Source organism: Leucopleurus acutus (assembly GCF_964270905.1).
Source record: "Leucopleurus acutus genome assembly, chromosome: 1".
In the NCBI taxonomy this organism is placed as follows: Eukaryota; Metazoa; Chordata; class Mammalia; order Artiodactyla; family Delphinidae; genus Leucopleurus; species Leucopleurus acutus.
In genome coordinates this window covers 73915747-73939086 of record NC_139142.1, presented here as the reverse complement: position 1 = coordinate 73939086, position 23340 = coordinate 73915747, and the positions used below count along the sequence as shown (strand labels likewise).

Below are 23340 nucleotides of genomic sequence, written 5' to 3'. Positions count from 1 at the left end.
ACCCCTCTTCTCACTAAATTGTATTTATTTGGGAAAATATAGTTATTTCCCATAGGTTATGTTAACATTTAATGGGTTTATTTTTATTGTTGTTTTCAAATGAATAAAAAATATTAAAAATTTTTCAATTTTAATTGCTAATATGGTGAACATTGATAGATATAATACAATCCACAGAAACCAAAGCTCTGTAGGGAAGGGTGTCTTCAATACTTTTTTTTTTGGCTGTGTCACACAGCATCCAGGGATAGGGGATCTTATTTCCCTGACCAGGGATGGAACCTGTGTGCCGGCCATGGAAGCACACAGTCCTAACCGCTGGACTGCCAGGGAATTCAATACTTCAATACTTTTTAAAAGGTAAAGGAGTTCTGAGACCAAGACGCTTGAGAACCATTACTTAGCAGCTTCCTCAGGAAAAGCTTATGTTCAGATTTTTTTGTCAGCAGCCTTTACACCTGAACACAGCATAAGGGGATATAAAATTCTTGGATCATATTTTCTTTTTGAGAATCTTGAAAATGCAGTTTCATTGTTTCTATCATAAAATGATGCTATAAAGAAGTCTGACGCCAGTCGAATTTCCTTTTCCTTATAAATGACTAGGACTTTTTGTCTGGATGCTCAAAGGGGTTTTTCCTTATCTTTAAAGACTAATTTAATAGTTTTACTAGAAAATGTTTTGGTTTAAACTGTTCTGGGTAAGTTTTATCCTATACACTGTAGGCCTTTGCGATATGTAGACTTAAGTCTTATTTCAGGAAAATTTTCTCAAAATTTTGTTTTAAATATTTGTTCTGATACATTGCTTTGGTTTTCCTTGTGGGGATAAATGTGTGTGCTTGTTCTCTATATCTATCACTTTCTCTTGAAAATTTTTATCTTTCTTTTTAGAAAAACCATTCTCCTTTCAGCCCTTAAATGTGCCTTTTTTATTTCTGAAAAAAGTTAAAAAAATTTTTTCCTGAGACTGGTTAGTTCTCATTTAATATGCGACTGTTCTCTATCCGTATCACTTTTTAGCTTTTCTATTTCTGATTTATGTTTTTCTTTCAAATCATCTATTATTTTATTTCCCTTAAAAATATTAGGTTAAAAAAAGAGAGAAGAAAAAATACTAAGTTAAAGTTTTCATCTGCTTTGTGACCACATTTTTCTAGTGTGTTACTGTCTGCTTGAACATTATTAAGTTTATTTTCACCTTGTTTCCATAGCATGTATGGGATTAGATCATATTTCTTATTTGTTCCCAATCTTAAATGAGGTAGATTTTCCCGGACTATTAAGAAAACGCACTCTTGCCTCTCGGCCCCGCCCACGCCTCGCGCATGCTCTGGACCCCGCCCACTCCTGGGCCCCGCCCACGCCTCTCACACAGCGTCGCGGGCCACGCCCAGCTTCTTGCCTCTCGACGGTGCCAGGCTTGCTGTATATTTTCCCGCCTTTTCCAGCTTTTCTTGAGAACTGATTGATTTCGGTGAGATCTGAGGCCTTTTGGGATCACTGCGGCCAAACAGGTAGGGCATGTAGTTAAAAAAGAGCTACTGCGGGCTTCCCTGGTGGCGCAGTGGTTGACAGTCCGCCTGCCGATGCAGGGGACATCCCTGGTCCGGGAAGATCCCACATGCCGCGGAGCGGCTGGGCCCGTGAGCCATGGCCGCTGAGCCTGCGCGTCCGGAGCCTGTGCTCCGCAACGGGAGAGGCCACAACAGTGAGAGGCCCGCGTACCGCAAAAAAAATAAAAAGAGTTACTGGTAAATCTGAGACTCTGCTTAATCTCCATCACCCCTAGAAATCAGACGAGTCTTGCCCTCACAAATCCTGTTAACGGCCCTTCTTCTAAAGGGTTCATTTGGTCAACGCATTTGATTAAAATCGTTCTTGCTTCCCCTAAACAAACCAGGGCATATATTACTGTGACCTTTTCAGTAGTTCTTTAGACTCACTTTCTGGTAGAAGTTAGTGTATCTGTGAGCAACAAATAGGTATCTGAAGCTCATGCCTCTGTGTAATGTCTTTGCATTGAAACATTTATTCAGTAAGTTTTTATCGTGAATCTTGCCCTTATGTGACAAAAATATTACAGTGTGGCACAAACCAGCCAATATTCTTTGAGCAAATGTCTCCATAAACTACTTTAAAACTTTTTTAAAGAAAAGACTTAAAAAAAAAAGAAGACTTCAGTGGGGAAAAATTTTACCTTCTGTTTTGATTTTTTTCCCCCAATTTAATTTTAAATGAAATTAAACTAATATATATTACATTCTTGTAGTATATTCATGAAATTAAGCGTAAATCTATTAAATGTGTGAACTAATTACAGTTCTATGTATCAGCTCTGTATTTTTTTTTTTTTTTTTTTTTGCGGTACGCGGGCCTCTCACTGTTGTGGCCTCTCCCGTTGTGGAGCACAGGCTCCGGACGCGCAGGCTCAGCGGCCATGGCTCACGGGCGCAGCCGCTCCGCGGCATGTGGGATCTTCCCGGACCGGGGCACGAACCTGTGTCCCCTGCATCAGCAGGCGGACTGTCAACCACTGCGCCACCAGGGAAGCCCTCAGCTCTGTATTTTTTATGTCAGTTTCTTCATTTAAAACCTTACATTTCAGTGAATATCAGATACATCTTTTGAAAAATGATGGGATTGGAAAAAATGTTAAATGATTTTCAAGATCGCTTCCAGATCTATGATTCTGAGTTTCTATGGAGTAGAAGGAGATGTGAAAAGCTGAGACATCATGCATAAATAATGTTTCCATTAGATAAAATGTGTCCCAAATGGCTAATATGTGATCTTGTATATTTGGTCCACTACGTTCTCCTTGCTCCATCTTGCTGTATCACAGGAAACTATTAGGAAAGAAGTAGATTTTTTTTTAGGATTGTTTTTTCTAATTACAAATTAGTGCCTGAATTAATCCAGAAAATTTAGAAAACAAAAAAAGTGTAAAGGCAACACACACACACACACACATACACATGATCTCACCATTCAAAAAAAAATCATCATTGTCCTATTACTCTTCTAAATATGTATAATTTTTCTCTTTAGAAAATGGCATAGCATAGTCTGCAGTCTGCTTTTTTTACTTCAGAGGTATATGTACTTCCTCACATCCAATTGAAATACCCACAATAATATGCCCACATCCCAATAAGTTAGCAGAAACTAAGCAAACATTGTTAAGTAGATTTTGGAACAGCTATAATTATGTTATGCCCCAGGTTATTCTCTTTCTCTGCTGCAGAATGGATTGGTTTCACTGCAACCTGTGTTTCCGAAAAGATGGGGCCCATTTCTTTGTCACCAGCTGTGGCCATATTTTCTGTAAAAAGTGTTTGACTCTGGGTGAGTGATTTAACTGTTTTCAGATTCAGGCAAAAATGTTTTTAACCTAGAAATAATGATTAACCATTTCTCTGTGTAACTTGGAATAAAAATCACTTAGTAGGCCGAAGGTGGTGTGGGTATAATAGGAAACTGTTGATTATGAAAATCGGAGGAATCCATTAAAAGGAATGATTTAGCAAATGGACTATCTATTACTTGAACATCAAAAGGTGCTTGTCAGTGTTCTGAAGCCTGTGGCAGGGAAAGCCACAAGGTTATCAGACTGATTAGAGGAAAGAGAAAAAATAAAAATAATGAATAGAAATTGGGAAAGTGGTTGATAACAAGAGCTATTTCTAATGGGAAGTAGTATAATCTGTGAAATCAATTTAATTAGAAATGTTGACGATGGTGATAGTGGTGGGTGATACCTTTGTGGTTTAAAAAGTATTTTCATGTGTACCAGTTTTATGTATCCTCACCACAATCCCAGGAGGTAATTATTAGTAGACCCATTTTACAAATGAGGAGCTGGTTCAAATAGGTGATTTGACCAAGTTCTTGCAGCTGTTAAGTCTTAGAAGAGACAAATTTAAGGTGTGTCTTTTTTTTCTTAATGCTAAAATACTTACAAGGTATGTATTATATTCTGTAGGTATGTATTCTGGGTAGTAGGTCCAGAAGAGGGACTTAAGATGTTTTGATCAGGGAAAATTTCATAGAAGAGGTGTTGTTTCAATAGAGTTTTGAGTAATAAACTGGAGTCTGCCAAGTGAATTAGGCAGGGAAGGTCATTCTGGTTTAAGAGAACAGCATGTGTAAAGGAATACAACATCATTAAACTTAGTACAGGGAAGTACATGTGGTTGGGATTGGTAGAGCATAAAAGGATAAAGTAAGAAATGGTGAGAGATGAGGCTAGAGTGGTAGGTAGTGGCCATATGATGGAAGGCTCTATATACCAGGCTAAAGAACCTGAACTTTATCCTGCAGGTGATGGAGAGCTGTGGAAGTTTCTTTGTCTTGTCTTTTTCTTAAATAGAAGAATGATTTGCACTTGCTAGCTCACTCTGATAATAATATGGAAGGAAGACAGGGAAAAACTTCATCCCCAAGGAAAGAAGAGTCAGGTTAGGTAGCCTCTGGAGAAGCTTTTTCTCTATGTGAATCTCATGACCCTTTAAAGTTATCTGCTAATGTAACAAAGCTATTACTATGGTAACAGCAGCTCACTTTGGAGCAGTTTGTCTCGGTGAAGCATATGTCATGTGATGTTTTCTCTGGCCATGGCATTTATCTTAATCAATAACCAGCACCACTACTAAAATTTTAACTTCACAGGAAGATTAGGAATTTTAATTTCCACATCTTTCAGATTGGGTTAATTAGAGAATGAGAGTAGGAGAGCTTCAAAACAATATCCAGGAATATTAGCAAGGTGAGAACAAGGCAGGAATAATTGGAGAGTTTCTTATGGTGCCTAATGTGTGCCTACTGTCAGGTAGATAGAATAAAAAATAATAACTTAAAGTTGAGATCTTTGGTACTCTTCCCAGACTCTAGTAAATGTACACTCCTGTACTCCTGCTGGGAGGCTACTGTCCCTCACCTGCAGAAGAAAACTGGGAATTTATAAAAAGGGAGATGGGTAGAGGTACAGTGTGAAAGCCTTACTTCTCATCAACATACAAGTTTGGAAACACTGATTTCGAGAATGGAGCTCAAGTCAATGTCCTTTTATAGCACAATGACATTTTGAATTCAGTAAGAACCCTCTTTTCATTAGCTAGCCTACTTGACTGTTATCATGTACTTTAGGAAAATCTTACCTCATGCCCATGAAAACCAAACATTTTTTTCCCCTTTCCCCGCTAGATAAATGTGCTGTTTGTGGAACTGCCTGCAAGTATCTGGCTCTTTCTGATAATGTAAGTTTTTCCTCCCCGTCACAAACAATCTTATCCCATTCCTGGTGTGTAGGAACTATACAAAGAATACAGTAGCTAAGAACTGAAATTTTGGGGGAATTCCCTGGTGGTCCAGTGGTTAGGACTTGGGGCTTTCACCGTGGGGGTGTAGGTTCAATCCCTGGTCAGGGAACTAAGATCCTGCAAGCCACGTGGCATGGCCAAAAAAAAAAACTGAATTTTTTTTTTAAAAAAAGGAACAAACAAAACGTGTAGATAGCAGTTGAAAAAAAAAGGAGGTAAACTAGAGATAAAAGATTTATTTGTGGATTTGTGACTACTGTCACAGAAGCATGAGGTAAGAAGGATTAGGATATGTAGTCTACATCTCCTAGCGCAATAGTGATCGTCCTTTTAGCACAGTGAAATAATACCTGGTTGCTTTAGAAAGGGTGCTATGTCTTTAACCATATTTGCCTGTATTTTATTTCATTCCATTGTGGATGTGTCTTACTCTCTTCATAGCTGAAACCTCAGGAGAAGATGTACTTCAAAAGCCCTGTGGAGACAGCTTTGCAGTATTTTAGTCACATCTCTCAGGTATGAGAAATAAAAGTGAAGAAAATCTGATTTTCCAGGCAAGTTATAAATGCATCTTATTTCTTTTCCAGAGGTTCTCTTTAAACTGCATTCATATATTTGTATACAATGGGGAGAAATTGGCTGCCCTGTTTGCTTTCTTCCCTGATGATACAAATCTCAACAGTTAACTTTTTACTCACCCAGAATCTGTGATAGGCTGTAAAAACTACTATGTAGCTGACATCTTGCCTTGTGGTTCCTAGTTCTATTTAGTAATTTTTGAGGATAAAAAAGGTTCTAGAAAGCTTTGTCTTCTTTCTTCGCACATTTAATGAATCTTCTAAAAATTGCTTTGAATATACAGGCCTGACCCTGCAAACAATGGATTTAGTAGCCAAACTTTCAAGCTTTTGCTTATAGACCGAAGTTCAAAAACGGATTTCTTGTTCTCCACTCTTATTTTTCAATAACCTCTCTTAGCAACACATATATATTTAATTCTTCAGTTAGTATTTATAATAGGTTGCCTGAATTTTGGAAGATATTTTTCTTTTCCTGATGCATGATATGTTGTCATGCCATTGACTTGGTCAGGAGCAATAGAACTGTGGAAGGAAGTGAAGAGGAGACAGGACAACCATTTGAGAAAGTCCCCAAATTCTAAAAACTTTGGTTTTTCCTTTCCACTCTCCAGTTCTCCACCAAGATCATTTCATAGCCTCATGGGATTGCCATCTGGGCACATTTCTTGAGATTTTATCACTATTTTTCTTCTCTACTCTCCTCGTTCTTATGAGAATATTTTTTTATTAAACATGAAGATGGTCCTTTGTCATGTTTGGCTGAAGAGAGTAGGTTTAATTTTTCTTTGTGTCTCCCCCTCAATCCTGACTCTGGAGATAGAGGAAGGGAAATTAAAGCTTTCACTGCATCCTGCTTTTAGCTGCTTGGGTGAACCATCATATTTGAGATACTATTTAACATTATGGGGAGATAAAATCCAGCTGAGACTCAAGGAGAAATGTAAACAAGGTCACATGAACAAGAGAAAGAGCAGAGCTTTGGTTAATAACTAAACCAAGGGTTAGTTAATGATCAGGAGAGAAATTATATGTAGTCTGAATTCTACCCTGCCTAATCATGGGACCAAATACACATGGTCAAGTAATCAAGATAAAATACATGAAAAGGGTCAGTTAATCATCACTGTAGTGAAGTGCCCGTTTGGTGAAGTCAGCAATGTCTGAAAATGTGTTTTCCCAATCTGTGAAGTTGAATAACTGATCCAAGTAATGTCTAGATTGTCTCGTTCAGGCTTCTGCTCATATTTTTCTTCCTCAGTCAGACCTTTACTGACTCTCATATCTCAAATAGCAGCCCCAAGTCTACTTCTTACCCTGCTTTATTTTTCATCATAGGTCTTATCTCTAACATTATATAATTTATTTATTGTCTGAATCCTGCACTGCTTTCCCTTAGCATAATGTGTTCAAGGTTTATCCATGTTGTAGAATGTATTAGAACTTCATTAGTACTTTATTCCTTTTTATGACCAAATAATAATCCATTATATAGCTGGATATACGTTTCACGTATTCATTCATCCATTGAGGGACATTTAGGTTATTTCCACTTTTTAGCTATTATGAATAATGCTGCTATGAGTATTTGTATACAAGTTTTTGTGTGGACATATATTCATTTCTCTTGGATATATACATAGGAATTAGATCACTGGATCAAATGGTAACTCTATGTTTAACTTTTGGAACTGCCAGACTGTTTTCCCAAGTGCTTGCACATTTTACATTTTTACCAGCAGTGTATGAGGGTTTTGATTTCTCCATATCCTCACCAACACTTGTTTTATCTGTCTTTTTTTAATAATAATCATCCTAGTGGTGTGAAGTGCTATCTCGGTGTGGTTTTGATTTGCATTTCTCTGATGATTAATGTTGTTGAGCATCTTCTCATGTGCTTATTGGCTATTTGTTTGTCATCTTTAAAGTAATATCTATTCAAATCCTTTGCCCATTTTTAAGTCGGATTGTCTTTTTATTAGTTGTAAGAGTTCTTTATATATTCTAGGTACAAGTCCTTCACCACATATGTGATTTGCAAACATTTTCTCCCATTTTGTTGGGCCCATCCACTTTAAAATTAAGAAGAAGTAACATAAATGTCCATTAAGTAAATACAAATAGGAAGAACAGACAACATCAAGCATCAAATAGAGTAGGAAATAAAGAGAGAGAAGAGGTTGAGAGAAAGAGAGGGAAAGATATAGGTTCACAAAGAAAGACAAATTCAGAGCAAAAGGCACAAATGAAAATACAGAGGGACTTCCCTGGTGGGCCAGTGGTTAAGGCTCTGCGCTCCCAATACAGGGGGCATGGGTTTGATCCCTGCTTGGGGAACGAAGATCCCACATGCCATATGGCGCAGCCAAAAAAAAAGAAAAAGATAAACAAAAATACAGAGAAAGACTTTTTTAAAAAATGAATTTATTTATTTATTTTGGGCTGCATTGGGTCTTCGTTGCTGCACGCGGGCTTTCTCTAGTTGTGGTGAACAGGAGCTACTCTTGGTTGTGGTGTGCGGGCTTCTCATTGCAGTGGCTTCTCTTGTTGTGGAACACGAGCTCTAGGCATGCGGGCTTCAGTAGTTGTGGCTCTTGGGCTGTAGAGCTCAGGCTCAGTAGCTGTGGCACACAGACTTAGTTGCTCCGCGGCATGGGGGATCTTCCCCAACCAGGGCTCGAACCTGTGTCCCCTGCATTGGCAGGCTGATTTTTAACCACTGCGTCACCAGGGAAGCCCAAGAAAGACTTTCATAAATTTAGTGTTGGGACTGACAAACTTTTTCTTGAAAGGTTAGTAAATATTTTAGGTTTTGCAGGCTATGCAACCTCTGTTGCAGCTACTCAACTCTGCTGCTGTAGCACAGAACAACAGCCACAGGCAATCTGTAAACAAATGGGTATGACTGTATTCCAGTAAAACTTTATTTACAAATACAGGCAGCTGGCCCTGATCATTAGTTGGCTGACTGGGAAATCATATGTTTTGCTAACATACTTAAATAACTACCATATAAATCATTTGAGTAAAATCAGGTCAAGACCTGATCTCATAAATAGATCAGATCAGTTTCCTATCCCTCACTTGCATTTAAAGACTGAACAGCTGAGATAATCAATGGTGCCTTTGAAGAAAGGTTATATTTAGTTGAAGATTATTTTACCTGAAAAGAAAAAGTTTATCTGTCAGTTTTTAAGACTTCTGAAACAGTGTAGTTGAGTTCTTTATCACTACTGAGCAGGTCGAGGAACCTTAAGCCCCAGTGTGAGAGGCTTTGATCACAAACTGTGCAACCCAAAACTTAACTCCCTGGCTGTGCCACGTGGCTTGTAGGATCTCAGTTCCCCGACGAGGGATCAAACCTGTGCCCCCTGCAGTGGAAGCGTGGAGTCTTAACCACTGGACCACCAGGGAAGTCCCCTTGCTTTTGATAAGGAAGCATTTTTAGGATTCTTTTTTGCTCAAATCTCTTTGAGCACCAAAGTAGTTTTGGCACGTAGGTTAGTAGGTCTCTTGGCTATATATTGTATCTATCCGTAGTATCTATTGCTCGCCAACCCTTTGCCATTTTAGATAACTCCCATGATTGAGTGCCTTTTTCCTGCTTCTGCATTGTTCAGATTTTCTAAAATGAATATGTTTTACTTTTATTGAAAACAAGAATAAATTTTAAAAAATAGATTACAGTGAATTCTTATCTGTGTAGAATTAGTTTAGTTTGCTTTTGAGTAGAAAGGAAAGAGTGTAGAGGCTATATAAATTCGGAAGTAGAATTCTTTAGTAAGGTGGCAAAAGCAACTTGCAAATTAAATGAGAACAAAAAGCTTATGACAAAAGTACCAGATCTAGGAAGGACCTAAGAAAAAAGGTTTACAGTGTGAGTAGGGAGGAAACAAATGAGACCTGAATACTGCTGTGTATTCAAAAGTAGAACCTGACAAAGCTAAAATACTTTCCACATATTAACTTTTGATCTGATTCAGTAATCCCATGATAGGCACATCAGTATATCAAATGGTAAATTAAAGCAAAAGATAAAATTATTTACCCATGGCCAGAAATAAAATTCAGGAATAGGTAAATCTCCTTCTGTGCCTCTTTGCCCTTTACTGTAGCAACATAAACAGCCTACAAGTGTCTATGTGTGAGTATCTTAGGGAAAGTAAATTGGTTACCAGTGCTCTGTAGAGCTAGGAATGTGGAAGCTGAGTCCAAGCTAATAGTAAACAAGTAAGGTCAGAACCAGTTCTAAGCTTGGAAACATATTTTGGTTGTCACTTCTTGCTCAAGATGAATGGTTATATTTTTAAAGGGTCATTCTATGTCAGAATGTTCTCATTAAGATATTAGGAAGGCACTTTTCTGGAAATGAAAAGCTTTGGCTTTCCCTAGTTTTGGGGAATCATGAATTAGGTCAGATGCTCCAGAAGAAAATGATCAGTAACAGAGTATGAATTGATGGGTTTCCATTTGTTGCTACAAGTAAGGGGAAAGGAGTTATGGGGGTTGTATGTCAAAGATCTGTTTTTCCCTAGTAGGTGTGGAGTTTCCAGAAGAAGCAAACAGATCTCCTCATCGCCTTTTATAAGCATAGAATTACCAAGTTAGAAGCAGCCACGCAGGAGGCACAGCAAACACTGACTAACCAGGACAAGTAAGTGACGAATGAAATCACCAGAGAGCCTTTTTCTTCTCATAGAAGCTGTAGCCCTTATTTCCTTATGGTTCCAAAGCCTAAAAATTGCTCCATGTGTGTTTATGTTTGTCTTGGTTAAGTCAGGTACAGAATTTTTGGTCTCTCAATCTCCATTTTATTTTTCTCTTTCTTCCCTCAAGGGACCTTCCCTACTTTATAGCTTTCCCCTTTTACTTCCATCTGTCGAAAACTACTTCAGAGAAATCGGACATGACTTTTTCACAGTAATAATGATGGAAGATTTAAAATGTTACCTCTAGGAGGGTGTGTTTTGGTTCTTTTTTTTTTTTTTTGGCTGCATTGGGTCTTTGTTGCTGCACGCAGGCTTTCTCTAGTTGCAGCAAGCGGGGGCTACTCTTCATTGTGGTGTTGGGGCTTCTCATTGCGGTGGCTTCTTTTGTTGCAGAGCATGGGCTCTAGGCGCGCAGGCTTCAGTAGTTGCAGCACGTGGGCCCTAGAGCACACGGGCTTCAGTAGCTGTGGCGCATGGGCTCAGTAGTTGTGGCACACAGGCTCAGTAGTTGTGGCTCATGGGCTCTAGAGTGCAGGTTCAGTAGTTGTGGCGCACGGGCTTAGTTGCTCCACAGCATGTGGGATCTTCCCAGACCAGGGATTGAACCCATGTCCCCTGCATTGGCAGGCAGATTCTTAACCACTGCACCACCAGGGAAGTCCATGTTCTTTTGGAAATCTTAAGCTAAAAGATGGAATCCCTGATGGAAATTTTCAGACAGCAGCAGGCCAGGGGAAAATGTGTGGAGAGGAAATGCAGTTCTGTGTAAACTTCTGAAATTGTACCAACTGACTGTTTATTTTGTCCACCTGATTCTTCTCACCACCAAAACCCTGCCATTGCCCCCCTGAATCACCAGATCTCTGACAGAAATACCTTGTATAGTGGCAAGTATCTCTCCGGAAGCATTAACTAGATGTTGATAATAAAAATCAGGTTTTTTATCCCACTGACCTGCTGGAGCTGATTGTTTCTTTTTCCATCTTTTGCCTAGAGAGCTGTCAGTCTTAAGGAAAGAGAATGGAGAACTGAAGAAATTGCTAGCCATCCTAAAGGTGAATGAAATAGATTTTCCATACTATTATTTTCTCTTACTTGGCCCATCTATCTAGCTGACTGAATAGAATTAGTGTTTCCTAACCTTTTTCACATCATGGCTGGTAATATTGATAACATTTGTACAGCAAGCACACTGTAGTAAATGGACGAGGCCACAGAAGACCTTGGAGGGATGAAAGGACAAAATCTAGCACAGTGGTAACCTATTCTCGAATATCAGGGAGTCCATGCCATAACACATGGGAAGCTCTCTTATAGAAGAGATATCTGTGGTAACTTAAAATTTGTCTTCAAGAATCCCAAGGCACCTCAGGACCTTTCCTGTCCCTCAAACTCTATTTCCTGGACATTTGTCTCTTCCCAAGATTGTCCTTTGTGTTTATATAACGTTCCTTTTGATCTTACTCTTGTAACTCTTCTAGCACATTGTAATCCTGTCATTTTCCTTGCTCTCCCCCATAGACTCTCTATATTTCCCCACATGTATCAGTCTACAGGATTCCCAATGTGTTTTTGTGAAGAGGAACTAAAATTTTCTCCCCCCAAAGCTAATAATTTTCTGAGGAAACACTCACTGTTGCTGTTTTTTCTTCTATTGGGCATCTTAGTAACCACAAGTAGAGGACATTGCAGCTTAGCTATCTGACAAGTAAGATCCATTGATTGGGACCATTGAGCTACAGCTTCCTTCACTCCCATTTTTTTCACCTACAGGAATCTCCAAGTTGGTACCAAGGAAGCAGGTCAGTTTTATCAGGCCCCATACCATCCCTCTTTGAAAATTTCTGTCCTTTTTTTTTTTTTTTAATTGGAGTATAGTTGCTTTACAATGTTGTGTTAGTTTCTGCTGTACAGCAAAGTGAATTCTATCCTTTCTTGGCACTTGGCTGTAGCTCCTGTGTGGGCTCTGCGGTGGAGGGAATGGTTTATGAATTCATTTTTCACTTCTCCAAAAAAGAGCTCCTCACTGAAAAGTGCTGAACTAAAATCTTGGATGAATGCTCACCCTTGACCGTCACCTTATGAAATCCTACTCACCCCTCAAAATTGAACTCATGTGTCATTTCCTCTGTCAGCACTTTATTAGGCAGAGTTAGATGTTCTATTATTCATTTATTCAATAAATGTTCATTAAGTACTTACTGTTTGTGAAGCACTGTGTTAGGTGTTGGGTGTACATCACCGATTATTCTAATTGTAAATGTCTGTACCCTACCAGTTATTATATATTTTTAATATCAGCTCTGCATTGGTGGATTAAAAAGACATGGCCCCTGACTCACAGAAGCTAAAGTATAGTGTTCTATCATACTTCCATACTTCTGACACACCCATTATAACACTTATGTTGCTCTTTTTCTTTTTGTCTCTCCCACTAGCCTGTGAGCCTCTCAAAAATAGGAACCATATTCTAGTTATCTTTGTAAGTTCAGGATCTAAGACTTATGAGCACTAAATAAATGTCTGTGGGTAGATGGAAGAGGGGATGGAGGGAGTGAGGGAATGGCAGATGTATGAATGGATGGACAGATGGATAGATATATGTAAAGTTGAGAGTACCTGGTAAGGCACTATGGGAAGGAAGAAAGAAGGACTTCAGAACTTCTATTATGGGCAATAGAGAAGTGGAGAAGATTTCGTTTAGGGAATTGGAGAGCCAAGGAGTCCCATATGGAGAGCTTGCCTCTGTATTTTGGGCTGATACCTGTAATACATGATTAGTAAGCAATTTGTGCTCAGAGAGAAGGCTGTTATTTCTGTAAATAATGACCTGATTGATCCTCTAAGGTGGCATTAAGTTCTGCTTAGAGAAAATAGAGCTGCCTTTCTTTTTTTTTTTTTTTTTTTTTCCTTGCAGGTCAACCACACCTCGACCAGTGGGCATTACTTCTCCATCACAGTCAGGTAGAGACCATGTTTTGCCCAAATATCTGTGTGAGATGAGTAAATATCCTTTCCCCATATGGAAGATGGTTTCCTCTCAGAAAGTATAATGTGATTTTCCAAATCTTATGTATGATATGAAAAGGCCATACTCCTGGACACTCACTTGCAACATGTAGGCTAGGCAAGGCAGGGTGCACCACTGATGGCAACTTTTCATTCTGCATTTTATTCCCTTTCAGTTACTCCACGACCCAGTTCTCAGCATAGCAGCCAAGTGGTCAGGTGAGTAGAAAGCTACACAGCAGCATTAGAACTGTTGGCAAAAGATCAAGATGAAAGAAATGCCTAGATACGGCTGAGACAGGGACTGAGGAGACTTTATGTCTGTGTAAAAGTTTAATACCAGGTTTGTTTTTTCCTTTTTGTTTTGCCTTATACAGTCGGTCCTCCTCAGTGGAATCTATCCTTTATAGAGGGACTGGCTTTAGTAACTTGGGACAGGTAAGAAATATTCACATTATCTTTTCAGATTGAGACTTCTAATGCTAAATGAAAGCCAAGATTAAAGCAAGAATATTAAACTTATATTGATTTTGGCATGAATTATCTGATGCCATGCCTGGACTCTCTTTCAGCAATTCAGACCTGATGTTAGAAGCTGACCTAATTCATGACTCGGAATGAATAGGGGTGAAAATAGTGGACTGCATTAACAGTGTCCATCATGTTCATTTTGGAAGGAATAAAGTGTGGATCCTTCCTGGAGTCACGTACCCACTCTGGGAGAAAAACATACGCTTCAGTGTATAGCCATAGCATGAAATATGGAAGCCAGAGAATCGGGCTATATATATATATATATTTATTTATTTATTTTATTATTATTATTTTTTTGGCGGTACGTGGGCCTCTCACTGTTGTGGCCTCTCCTGTTGCGGAGCACAGGCTCCGGACACACAGGCTCAGCGGTCATGGTTCACGGGCCTAGTCGCTCCGCGGCATGTGGGATCCTCCCGGACCGGGGCAGGAACCTGTGTCCCCTGCATCGGCAGGCGGACTCTCAACCACTGCGCCACCAGGGAAGCCCCGGGATATATTTATTAATGTTTATTATTTGTCCCTCAGGGAGCCAGAGCACTGCAGGGAAGGAGCACTCCAAGAGACTCTTTTACTGGTAAGAGGGGCAGTGTAGGGGAAGGAGTCAGAAGCCAACACATTCTGAGCAGATACCAGCAGATTTCTGGTTTTCTGTGCATAATATAATGCCATTTTACTTTTTCTCCAGAAGGTGGTTCAAGGTATCCAGATACAACTTTTCAAGTAATGATATTTCTGTTCTCAAACTGATAAGGGGAAAATTGAAACTTGAGTATTAGAAAGTCATTGAAACCCTCTGGTCAGGAGACTGGAGAGTAACTTTTAAAATAATTGACCTGGATTTTAATTGCCACAAGATGGCAGTAGAAGTTAGATCTAAAAGAAAGATTAACTAGATGCCAATTATGTTAGCCTGAAGGGTATCTGGCTTCTTCACTGTGTATCAAGCACAAAAATATTCCAGTGAAGAAATATTTTGGTTCCACCTACATAATTTCTTGTCTCTTTCCCCTTAGAACTATTACTGTTATTACTGTTTTTCAAGGCATTAGTCAGTCCATAGAGTATACTTGGAGAGGATTTCCCTTTCTTTCCCAAGAGGCAGTTTTGAAATTCACAGATCTCTTCCTGGATAACCATTTTTGAAATTCACCAAATAGCCTCCCTCCAGTTCTTTCATCTTCACCCCTTTGAAAAACTAGGTGCTCTAGCCAATTTATTTCTGTCAGGTTAGTAGTAATACTCTCTTTTATTTCTGATTTTAGTTATTTGGGGCTTTCTTCTTTTTTCTTGGACAGCCTGGCTAAAGATTAGTCCATTTTTTTAACAGTTCTAAAAAGGAAGTTTATTTTTAAAAAATTTTTAAATTAAAGTATAGTTGATTTACAATATCATCTAAGTTTCAGGTGTACAGCACAGCAATTGAGATACATATATATATATATATATGTGTAGCATCTTCCAGAAAAAAAGCAAATGAACTTTTTGGCCAACCCAATACAGACATATACATACATATGTATGTATATTTATATAACTGAATCTATATATACATATATTTTTTCAGATTCTTTTCCCTTATAAGTTATTATATAATATTGAGTATAGTTTCCTGTGCTATACAGTAGGTATATCAGTAGGTATATACAGTGGTTATCTGGTTTTTTTTTTAATTTATTTATTTTTGGCTGCGCTAGGTCTTCGTTGCTGCGCGCGGGCTTTCTCTGGTTGTAGTGAGCAGGGGCTACTCTTCGTTGTGGTGCTCTCATTGCGGTAGCTTTTCTTGTTGTGGAACACGGGCTCCAGGTGCGCAGGCTTCAGTAGTTGTGGCACGTGGGCTCAGTAGCTGTGGCTTGCGGGCTGTAGAGCGCAGGCTCAGTAGCTGTGGTGTGCGGGCTTAGTTGCTCTGCGGCATGTGGGATCTTCCCAGACCAGGGGTCGAACCCATGTCCACTGCACTGGCAGGCAGATTCTTAACCACTGCACCACCAGGGTTATCTATTTTATACATAGTAGTATGTATGTGTTAATCCCAGCCTCCAGATTTATCCTGCCCCTCACCCCACAGGATTAGTCAATTTTGTTTATCATTTCAAAGAACCAACTTTTAGTTTTCTTGATTTTTCTCTATTATTTTTCTATTCTCTATTTCATTTATTTCTGCCCTAATCATTTTCTTTCCATCTGCTTTTGGGTTTAGTTCTCCTCGTTTCTTAAAGTGGACAGTAGCATTATTGACTTGAGATCTGCTTTTTTAATATAGACCTTTACAGTTATAAATTTCACTCTGAGCACTGCTTTCACTGCATCCTTTTAAGTTTTAGTATGTTGTGTTTAGTATGTTGTGTTTTTGTTTTCATTCATCTCAAAGTATTTTCTAACTTCTGTGATTTTCTTTTCTTTGACCCATTAGTTACTTAGCAGTGTTGATTATCCACATAATTGTTAATTTCCCAAATTTCCTCCTGTTAATTGATTTTCATTTCATTGTTGTTGAACAACATACTTTGTATGGTTTAGATCCTTTTAAATTTATAGCCTAAAACATTGTCTATCCTGGGGAAAGTTCCCTGTACACTTGAAAAGAATGTGTATTCTGCTGTTGTTGGGTGGAGTGTTCTATAGATATCTGTTAGATTTAGTTGGTATATAGTGCCATTTAAATCTTCTGTTTTCTTGCTGATCTTCTGTCTTGCTGTTTTATCCATTATTGAAAGTGGGGTATTGAAAGCTCTATTATTGTTGAATTATCTATTTTTCTCTTCAATTCTGTCAGTTTTTGCTTCATGTATTTTAGGACTTTGTTGTTAAGTGCATATATAAGTGTTATATCTTCTTGATGGGTTGACCCTTTTATCATTTTGAACTTTGTCTCTAGTAACAATGTTGTCTTAAAGTGCATTTGTCTGATATTACCCATTCCAGCTCTCTTTTCTTTACTGTTTGCGTGGAATATCTTTTTCCATCCTTTTACTTTAAACCTATATGTGTCTTTGAATTTACAGTGAGTCTTTCATAGACGATGTATAGTTGGATCTTTTTTCACCATTTGGCCAGTTTCTGCCTTTTAATTGGAGAGTTTAATACATTTACATTTAACGTAATTATTAATAAGGAAAGACTGCTTCTGCCATTTTGCTATTTGTTTTCTATGTGTCTTTTTTTTTTTTTTTTTTGCCACACCACACAGCATGTGGGATTTTAGTTCCCCGACCAGGGATTGAACCTGTGCCCCCTACAGTGGAAGCATGGATTCTTAACCACTGGACCACCAGGGAAGTCCCTGTTTTCTATATGTCTTATGTATGTTTTGTTCCTCACTTCCTCCATTTTTGCTGTCTTTTGTGTTAAACAGCTATTTTCTAGTGTACCATTTTACTTTCTCTCTTGTTTCTTTCACTGTATTTTTTGTTATTTTCTTAGGGATTAACATCATAATTAACATCATAATTTATAACAATTTAGTTCAGATTATACCAAACTTAATTTCAACAGTGTACAAAAGTTTTTCTCCTATATAGTTCCATTCCCCTCTCCATTCTATTGTGCTGTTATTATATAGATTATATCTTTAAAAATTGTGTTCTCAAAAAAAAAAATTGTGTTCTCCTCAACATAAATTTATAATTATGTTTTATGCAGTTGTCTTTTAAATCAGATAGGAGGAAGTTACAAAAATACACTTATACTTTTATGTTTATCAATGTAGTTATCTTTACCAGTGATCTTTATTATTTCTTCATGTAGATTTGAGTTACTGTCCAGTGTCCTATCACTTAAGCTTGAAGGACTCTCTTTAGTATTTCTTGTAAAGCAGGTTTGGTAGTGATGAATTCTCTTAATTTTGACACTCATCTGGGAGTGTCTTAATTTCTCCTTCATTTTTGAAGGATAGTTTTGCTGGATTTAAAATTTTTGATTGACAGTCTTTCAGCATTTTGAATACGTTATCCTCCTATATTCTGGCCTCCATGGTTTCTGAGGAGAAATCAGTGCCAATTTTATTGAGAATCCCTTTCATGTGATGAATGGCTTCTCTCTTGCTGCTTTCAAGTTTCTTTTTTTGCCTTTAGCTTTCAACAGTTTATGATGAGTCTAGGTGCGGATCTCTTTGATTTATCCTCTTTGGGATTTGTTGAGCTTCTTGGATGTATAGATTGTTTTCATCTAATCTGGGAAGTTGTCAGCCATTATTTCTTCAGATAATTCTTTCTGCCCTTGGTCCTCTCTGTTCTCCTTCTGGAACTCCCATTTTGCACATGCTGGTGTGCTTGATGGTATTCCACCAAGGTCTTTGAGGCTTTGTTCATTTTTCTTCATTCCTTTTTCTTTCTCTTCTTCATACTGGATAATCTCAATTGATTTATCTTCAAGTTTGCTGATTCTTTTTTCTGACAGCTCATATCTCTAGTGAAGTTTACATTTTAGTTATTGTACTTTTCAATTCCAGAACTTATATTTGCTTCTTTTTAATATAATATTTCTTTATTAGTGTTCTCTATTTGATGAGACCATTCTCATACTGTTGTTTAGTGCTTTAGACATGGTTTCCTTTAGCTAACTGAACATGTTTAAAATAGCTGATTTAGGGACTTCCTTGGCAGTCCAGTGGTTAAGACTGTGCTTCCACTGCAGGGGATATGGTTTCGATCCCTGTTTGGGGAACTAGGATCCCGCATGCCTGTCAACGTGGCCAAAAAAAAAAAAAAAGAACCGCTGGTTTAAAGTCTTTGTCTTTAAAATCCAATGTATCTGAGCTTCCTCAAGGACAGTTTCTATTGCTTGTGCTTTTTTCCTTTACATAGATCATACTTTCTTGTTTCTTTCATGCCTCATAATTTTTTGTTGAAAACTGGACAGCTAAATAATATAGCATGGCAACTCTAAGAATCAGATACTTCCTCCCTTCCCAAGGTTTGTTGTTGTTGCTGTTTGTCATTGTTTGTTTAGTGACTTTCTAAAACTGATTCTGTAAAATCTGTATTCTTTCTCGTGTGGCCACCGAAGTCTCTATTTGGTTAGCTTAGTGTTCAGCTAATGATTGGACAGAGCTTTCCTTAAACACCTAGTACCAATAAATCCCTCAGTGTTTGCTGAGGGACTGTGTGTTGGGGTGTACCTTCAACATGCAGCTGACGACTGTGCCTTAGCCTTCACTTTCTGCTTGTATGACCTCAAGGTAGTCCCAAGGTGAGAGCTTAGAGCCTTTTCAATCTTTACTGAGCATGCACACAGCCCTGTGCATGCACATGGCCTAGATTCCCAAGAACTTGTTGTTCCTTTTCAAAATCCCGGTGGACAGGTCATTCCACAGCTTTTCCTTTTATGCTTTTTGGTTAGCCTATTGTTTGCCCCAACTGATATTCACCTCCTCAGGCAGGCTAAACAAGTGCCTCTAATTATTTGCAACAAACACTCCTGGGGAAAAAGCTTTTCACACTTGGTGAACTCTTAAGCTCCAAGTCCTGGTAAGTTTGGCTCCAAATCAGGTCAAATAAAGGCAGCCTTGCAAGTGAAGTCTTCCAGTGAACAACTAGGCAGGTCAAGTATGACAATTCTCTGGGAATGAGGTTTTGAAAGAGCTCCAACCCCATTCCATCCCCTATGATGACTGCCAGACTGTTGATTTTCAAGGCTACCATGGAGCTGGAGAGGGAGAAATGGGAATAGGGCATAAAATGTCACAAAGCTCACTGTTCTTACTCACATTCAGCTATTTTTCTGGAATAAACATTCCCCAGATTGCTAAAAGCCCTTTGTTAATTTCCAGAATTCTGAAGAAGTTGATTCTGACAATTTTTGCCAGTTTTCTCATTCCTTTTATGGAGAGAATCTGTGGAGGTCCTTACTCTACATTTTTACTGCTGTCACTCCCAGCCAATTTAATGACCCTTTGTCTTTAGCCATCCTTTCTGATAATCTTCACCTTAGAGGGGAAACCAAGGCACAGATACATTAGAACGCATCAAGGCAGTGATGGATCCTTGCCCATAAACTCATGAAAGGGCGAGGAAAGCACCTTTATGATCCACTGCTAGGTGACTTGTGGGCTTTTTCACTTGCCATTAGCCCCCAAGTCTAACATATATACCAAAATCTTTGATCCCCTGTTCCTTTGCCCTGGCCCCCAGAATACCTGGATCTCTTCTTGGTTCATGAATTATCTCATAGGCTCATTTTTGTGCTTTTCAGAAACCCCTTCACCAGCTTCCACTCACAGCCTATCTTATAGGTAAGTAATACTGCTTCCTTTCACTTGAGATCTGTTCCCACTGACATTCTGCCAGCAGCCCTGTGGTTACTTCTCCACTGGCCTATACCACTGAAGCTTATAATCTACCTTGTAAACAAAAGAGAAGGTTGAACAGTACTGTGTCTAATATACATCTGAATTACTTAATTGTATTCTGAGTTGCAAGCAGGGGATTCATTTCCTCTCTGGTTTAAATGTATAGGCTCTTCCTTTACACATGGTTTTTACTTTAACCTTTCCTTTTCTCTGCTGATGCTTTTATTTACCTTCCTTAGACCTTCATCTGCCTCCTCCGGACAGGGGATTTTTTCTTTCAGACCATCCCTAAGTGGTGGGGATTCAGGTCAAATAGGAGTCCTCACCCCCAATAATTCAGGTAAGTTAAATAACATTCCCAAAGGAGTGGAGCTTCAACCATTGACATATACACTAAAATGAAGATTTTCAAGGTGCAAAGAAGTTGGGATTTTTACACCCCAGCCCCTGAAAAAAGCACTGTCTCAAGTTTGACTCCTTAATATTCTTTAAGAGTTACCCCATTTCCTTCACAGTTAAGGCAGGCTTTGGATTGTGCCTAAATATCACTCATCCTCTACCAGGAGTAGAGTTCTGCTCTTTAGCCAGAAGGTTGGCCTGTAGAATTAAACTGGCTTTTTGTTTGTTTCTTTTGAGTTCCCTATGTTGCAGCACTGCTGGGAGCTTAGTGCTGAATGAGAATGATAAAACCAGCATCCTTTTTTCTCCTCCTGTTTTCCCAAAAGGTACCTCTGCTACCAGTCCTTGTGATAAGGGGCTGTCATCTTTCATAGCTCACCAAAATCTTTATATTGTCTCTACATCTTTCTACTCATAGTTAAACTCAAATCTCAGACCTCTGTGTCACCACCCCATCCTCACAGTAAAAGAATGGACTTTATATTATAACCCACCTCTTGAATTGCTGAGCTAACAGTCTTTTCCTTTCTGAGTAGTGTACTGCAGATTAAGAACCACTTATTTATCCTGATGCATAAATAACAATACTGAGAAACTGCCCCAGGTAGTTATCTTTCACTATTTAATTCCATCCTCCAGGTCAGAGGGAGAGCAGAACCACACTAGAGGGTCTTCCTGGTTTCCAGCTACCAGCCCTACAGGTGAGCCCTGGCCAGTCTAACTGGTCTGCTCATGAAAAACTCACACAGTTCGGCCTGCACACTTAATGCCTCATTCTGGTCTCTTGTTAAGGTGATAGAATGTAACCAGTGGAGAATGACGTGGTTTCAAGTGTGGTAACCACAGGTACACAGTTTTCCAGAGTGGTGTCACTCTGATAATATGACTGTCAGATTACCTTCCTGGTTTGGGGTTTAAAAATTAGGTCACAGGGCTTCCCTGGTGGCGCAGTGGTTGAGAGTCCGCCTGCCGATGCAGGGGACACGGGTTTGTGCCCCGGTCCGGGAGGATCCCACATGCCGCGGAGCAGCTGCACCCGTGAGCCATGGCCGCTGAGCCTGCGCGTCCGGAGCCTGTGCTCCGCAGCGGGAGAGGCCACAACGGTGAGAAGCCCGCGTACAGCAAAAAAAAAAAAAAAAATCGGTCACATAGTAATGAAAGGTTTTAAACTGAGAGGTCTTGGCCAGGGTGAACTAAGGATGTGGACACAAATGACATTCCCAAGAGTTTCACAGAAAGGGGTTTTCAATGGAATATATATTTTGGATAGAGGTACTGCTTGAACTAGGAAAAACCATTTTCATTTCTCCAAAGAGCAACAGCAGAATAATGTTTTGTAAATTTATGAGACTATGATTCTGATCCAGAAAACAAGAGGAAAAGGGCATGGGAACGAGAAGAGAGGTTTGTAAGGAGCTCTATTAAATGAAAAGTCCAGTCTTGCCTTTTAAGTTCACTTTTACACCTTGGGTTTTGAGGATATTTAGGCCAAGCTCCTGGTGACCTACTAAGGTAGGTAAATATTTTGCTCTCATGTTCCAAAATTCCCTTTATTTTCATCAGCAAGGAATTAGGGTCTAAGCCTTAACAGACAACGCTGGGGAAATAACATCCCTCTAAGACCCTCGTAAATCGAGGGATTAATCTACAGGTGAAAAAAAGACTTAAGACACAGAAACCATCTGCAAATAAATGGCCTCCAGTTGGATCTTGATTGGAACAAACTGTAAAAACCATTTATGAGACAGTTGAGGAAAACTGAATACTTAGTGGACATTTTATATTAAGGAATTTTTAATAGTGTTTTTTTTGTAGGCATGATGCTATTGTGGTTATGTTTTAAAAATAGTCTTTATCTTTTAGAGATGCATACTAAAATACTTATGGATAGAAAATTAAATGATTGTCTGAATTTTGCTTTAGCTTAATCTAGTGGAAAGGGGCAGTGTGAGAAAGTAGAAATGAAAGAAAATTGGCCATGAGTTAATTGTTGAAGTTGGGTGATGAGTACATATGAGTGCATTATACTACTGTTTTTGTATTTTTTGAAAATTTCCATAATAAAGTTAGAAAAAGAGTTATTGAAGAAAGTACCACTTCCCCAGAGGCCTAAGAACTCTGCCTCCCTGGTAATCATCTCTGGGTATGGTAGTCATGTTCCAGGCTTCCCAAAACTGTTTGATTTTCAAATATTCGGCTTTATCACCATAAACCACGGAAATGCTCCAGTTTCATAAGTAGCAACAAAGCCTTTGTCACATTAGATGTATCAAATCTTAGTTTGGAAAAGTTAGTTTTCATGAAAGGGAGAAAACTATGGGGAAGCAACAGCAGCGGTTTACTGTCACGATAAACTTCATATAATGACTTGAGAGGGCCTTACTTGCCCTTTTTGTTACAAACACCCTTAACTGCCTTCCTGTCGTGTGCTGCAGAATCTCTACCAACAGAGGCAGATGGGATTAGCCAGGGGGAGAGAAGCATGGAACACTCCCAGATAG

General features: G+C 38.9%; 1 protein-coding gene across 1 annotated transcript; it reads left to right on the top strand.

Moving 5' to 3' along the window:
• Positions 1-3236: 3236 nt before the first annotated feature.
• On the top strand, positions 3237-23340 carry RNF212B (ring finger protein 212B; the record flags this gene model as incomplete). Its single annotated transcript, XM_082861605.1, has 14 exons — positions 3237-3348; positions 5206-5258; positions 5763-5837; positions 10438-10553; positions 11603-11663; positions 12382-12410; positions 13526-13572; positions 13794-13836; positions 13995-14055; positions 14680-14728; positions 20344-20383; positions 20680-20780; positions 21479-21540; positions 23275-23340. Exons 1-14 carry the CDS (start codon positions 3249-3251, stop codon positions 23338-23340), a joined length of 903 nt encoding a protein of 300 aa, XP_082717731.1. The 5' UTR covers positions 3237-3248.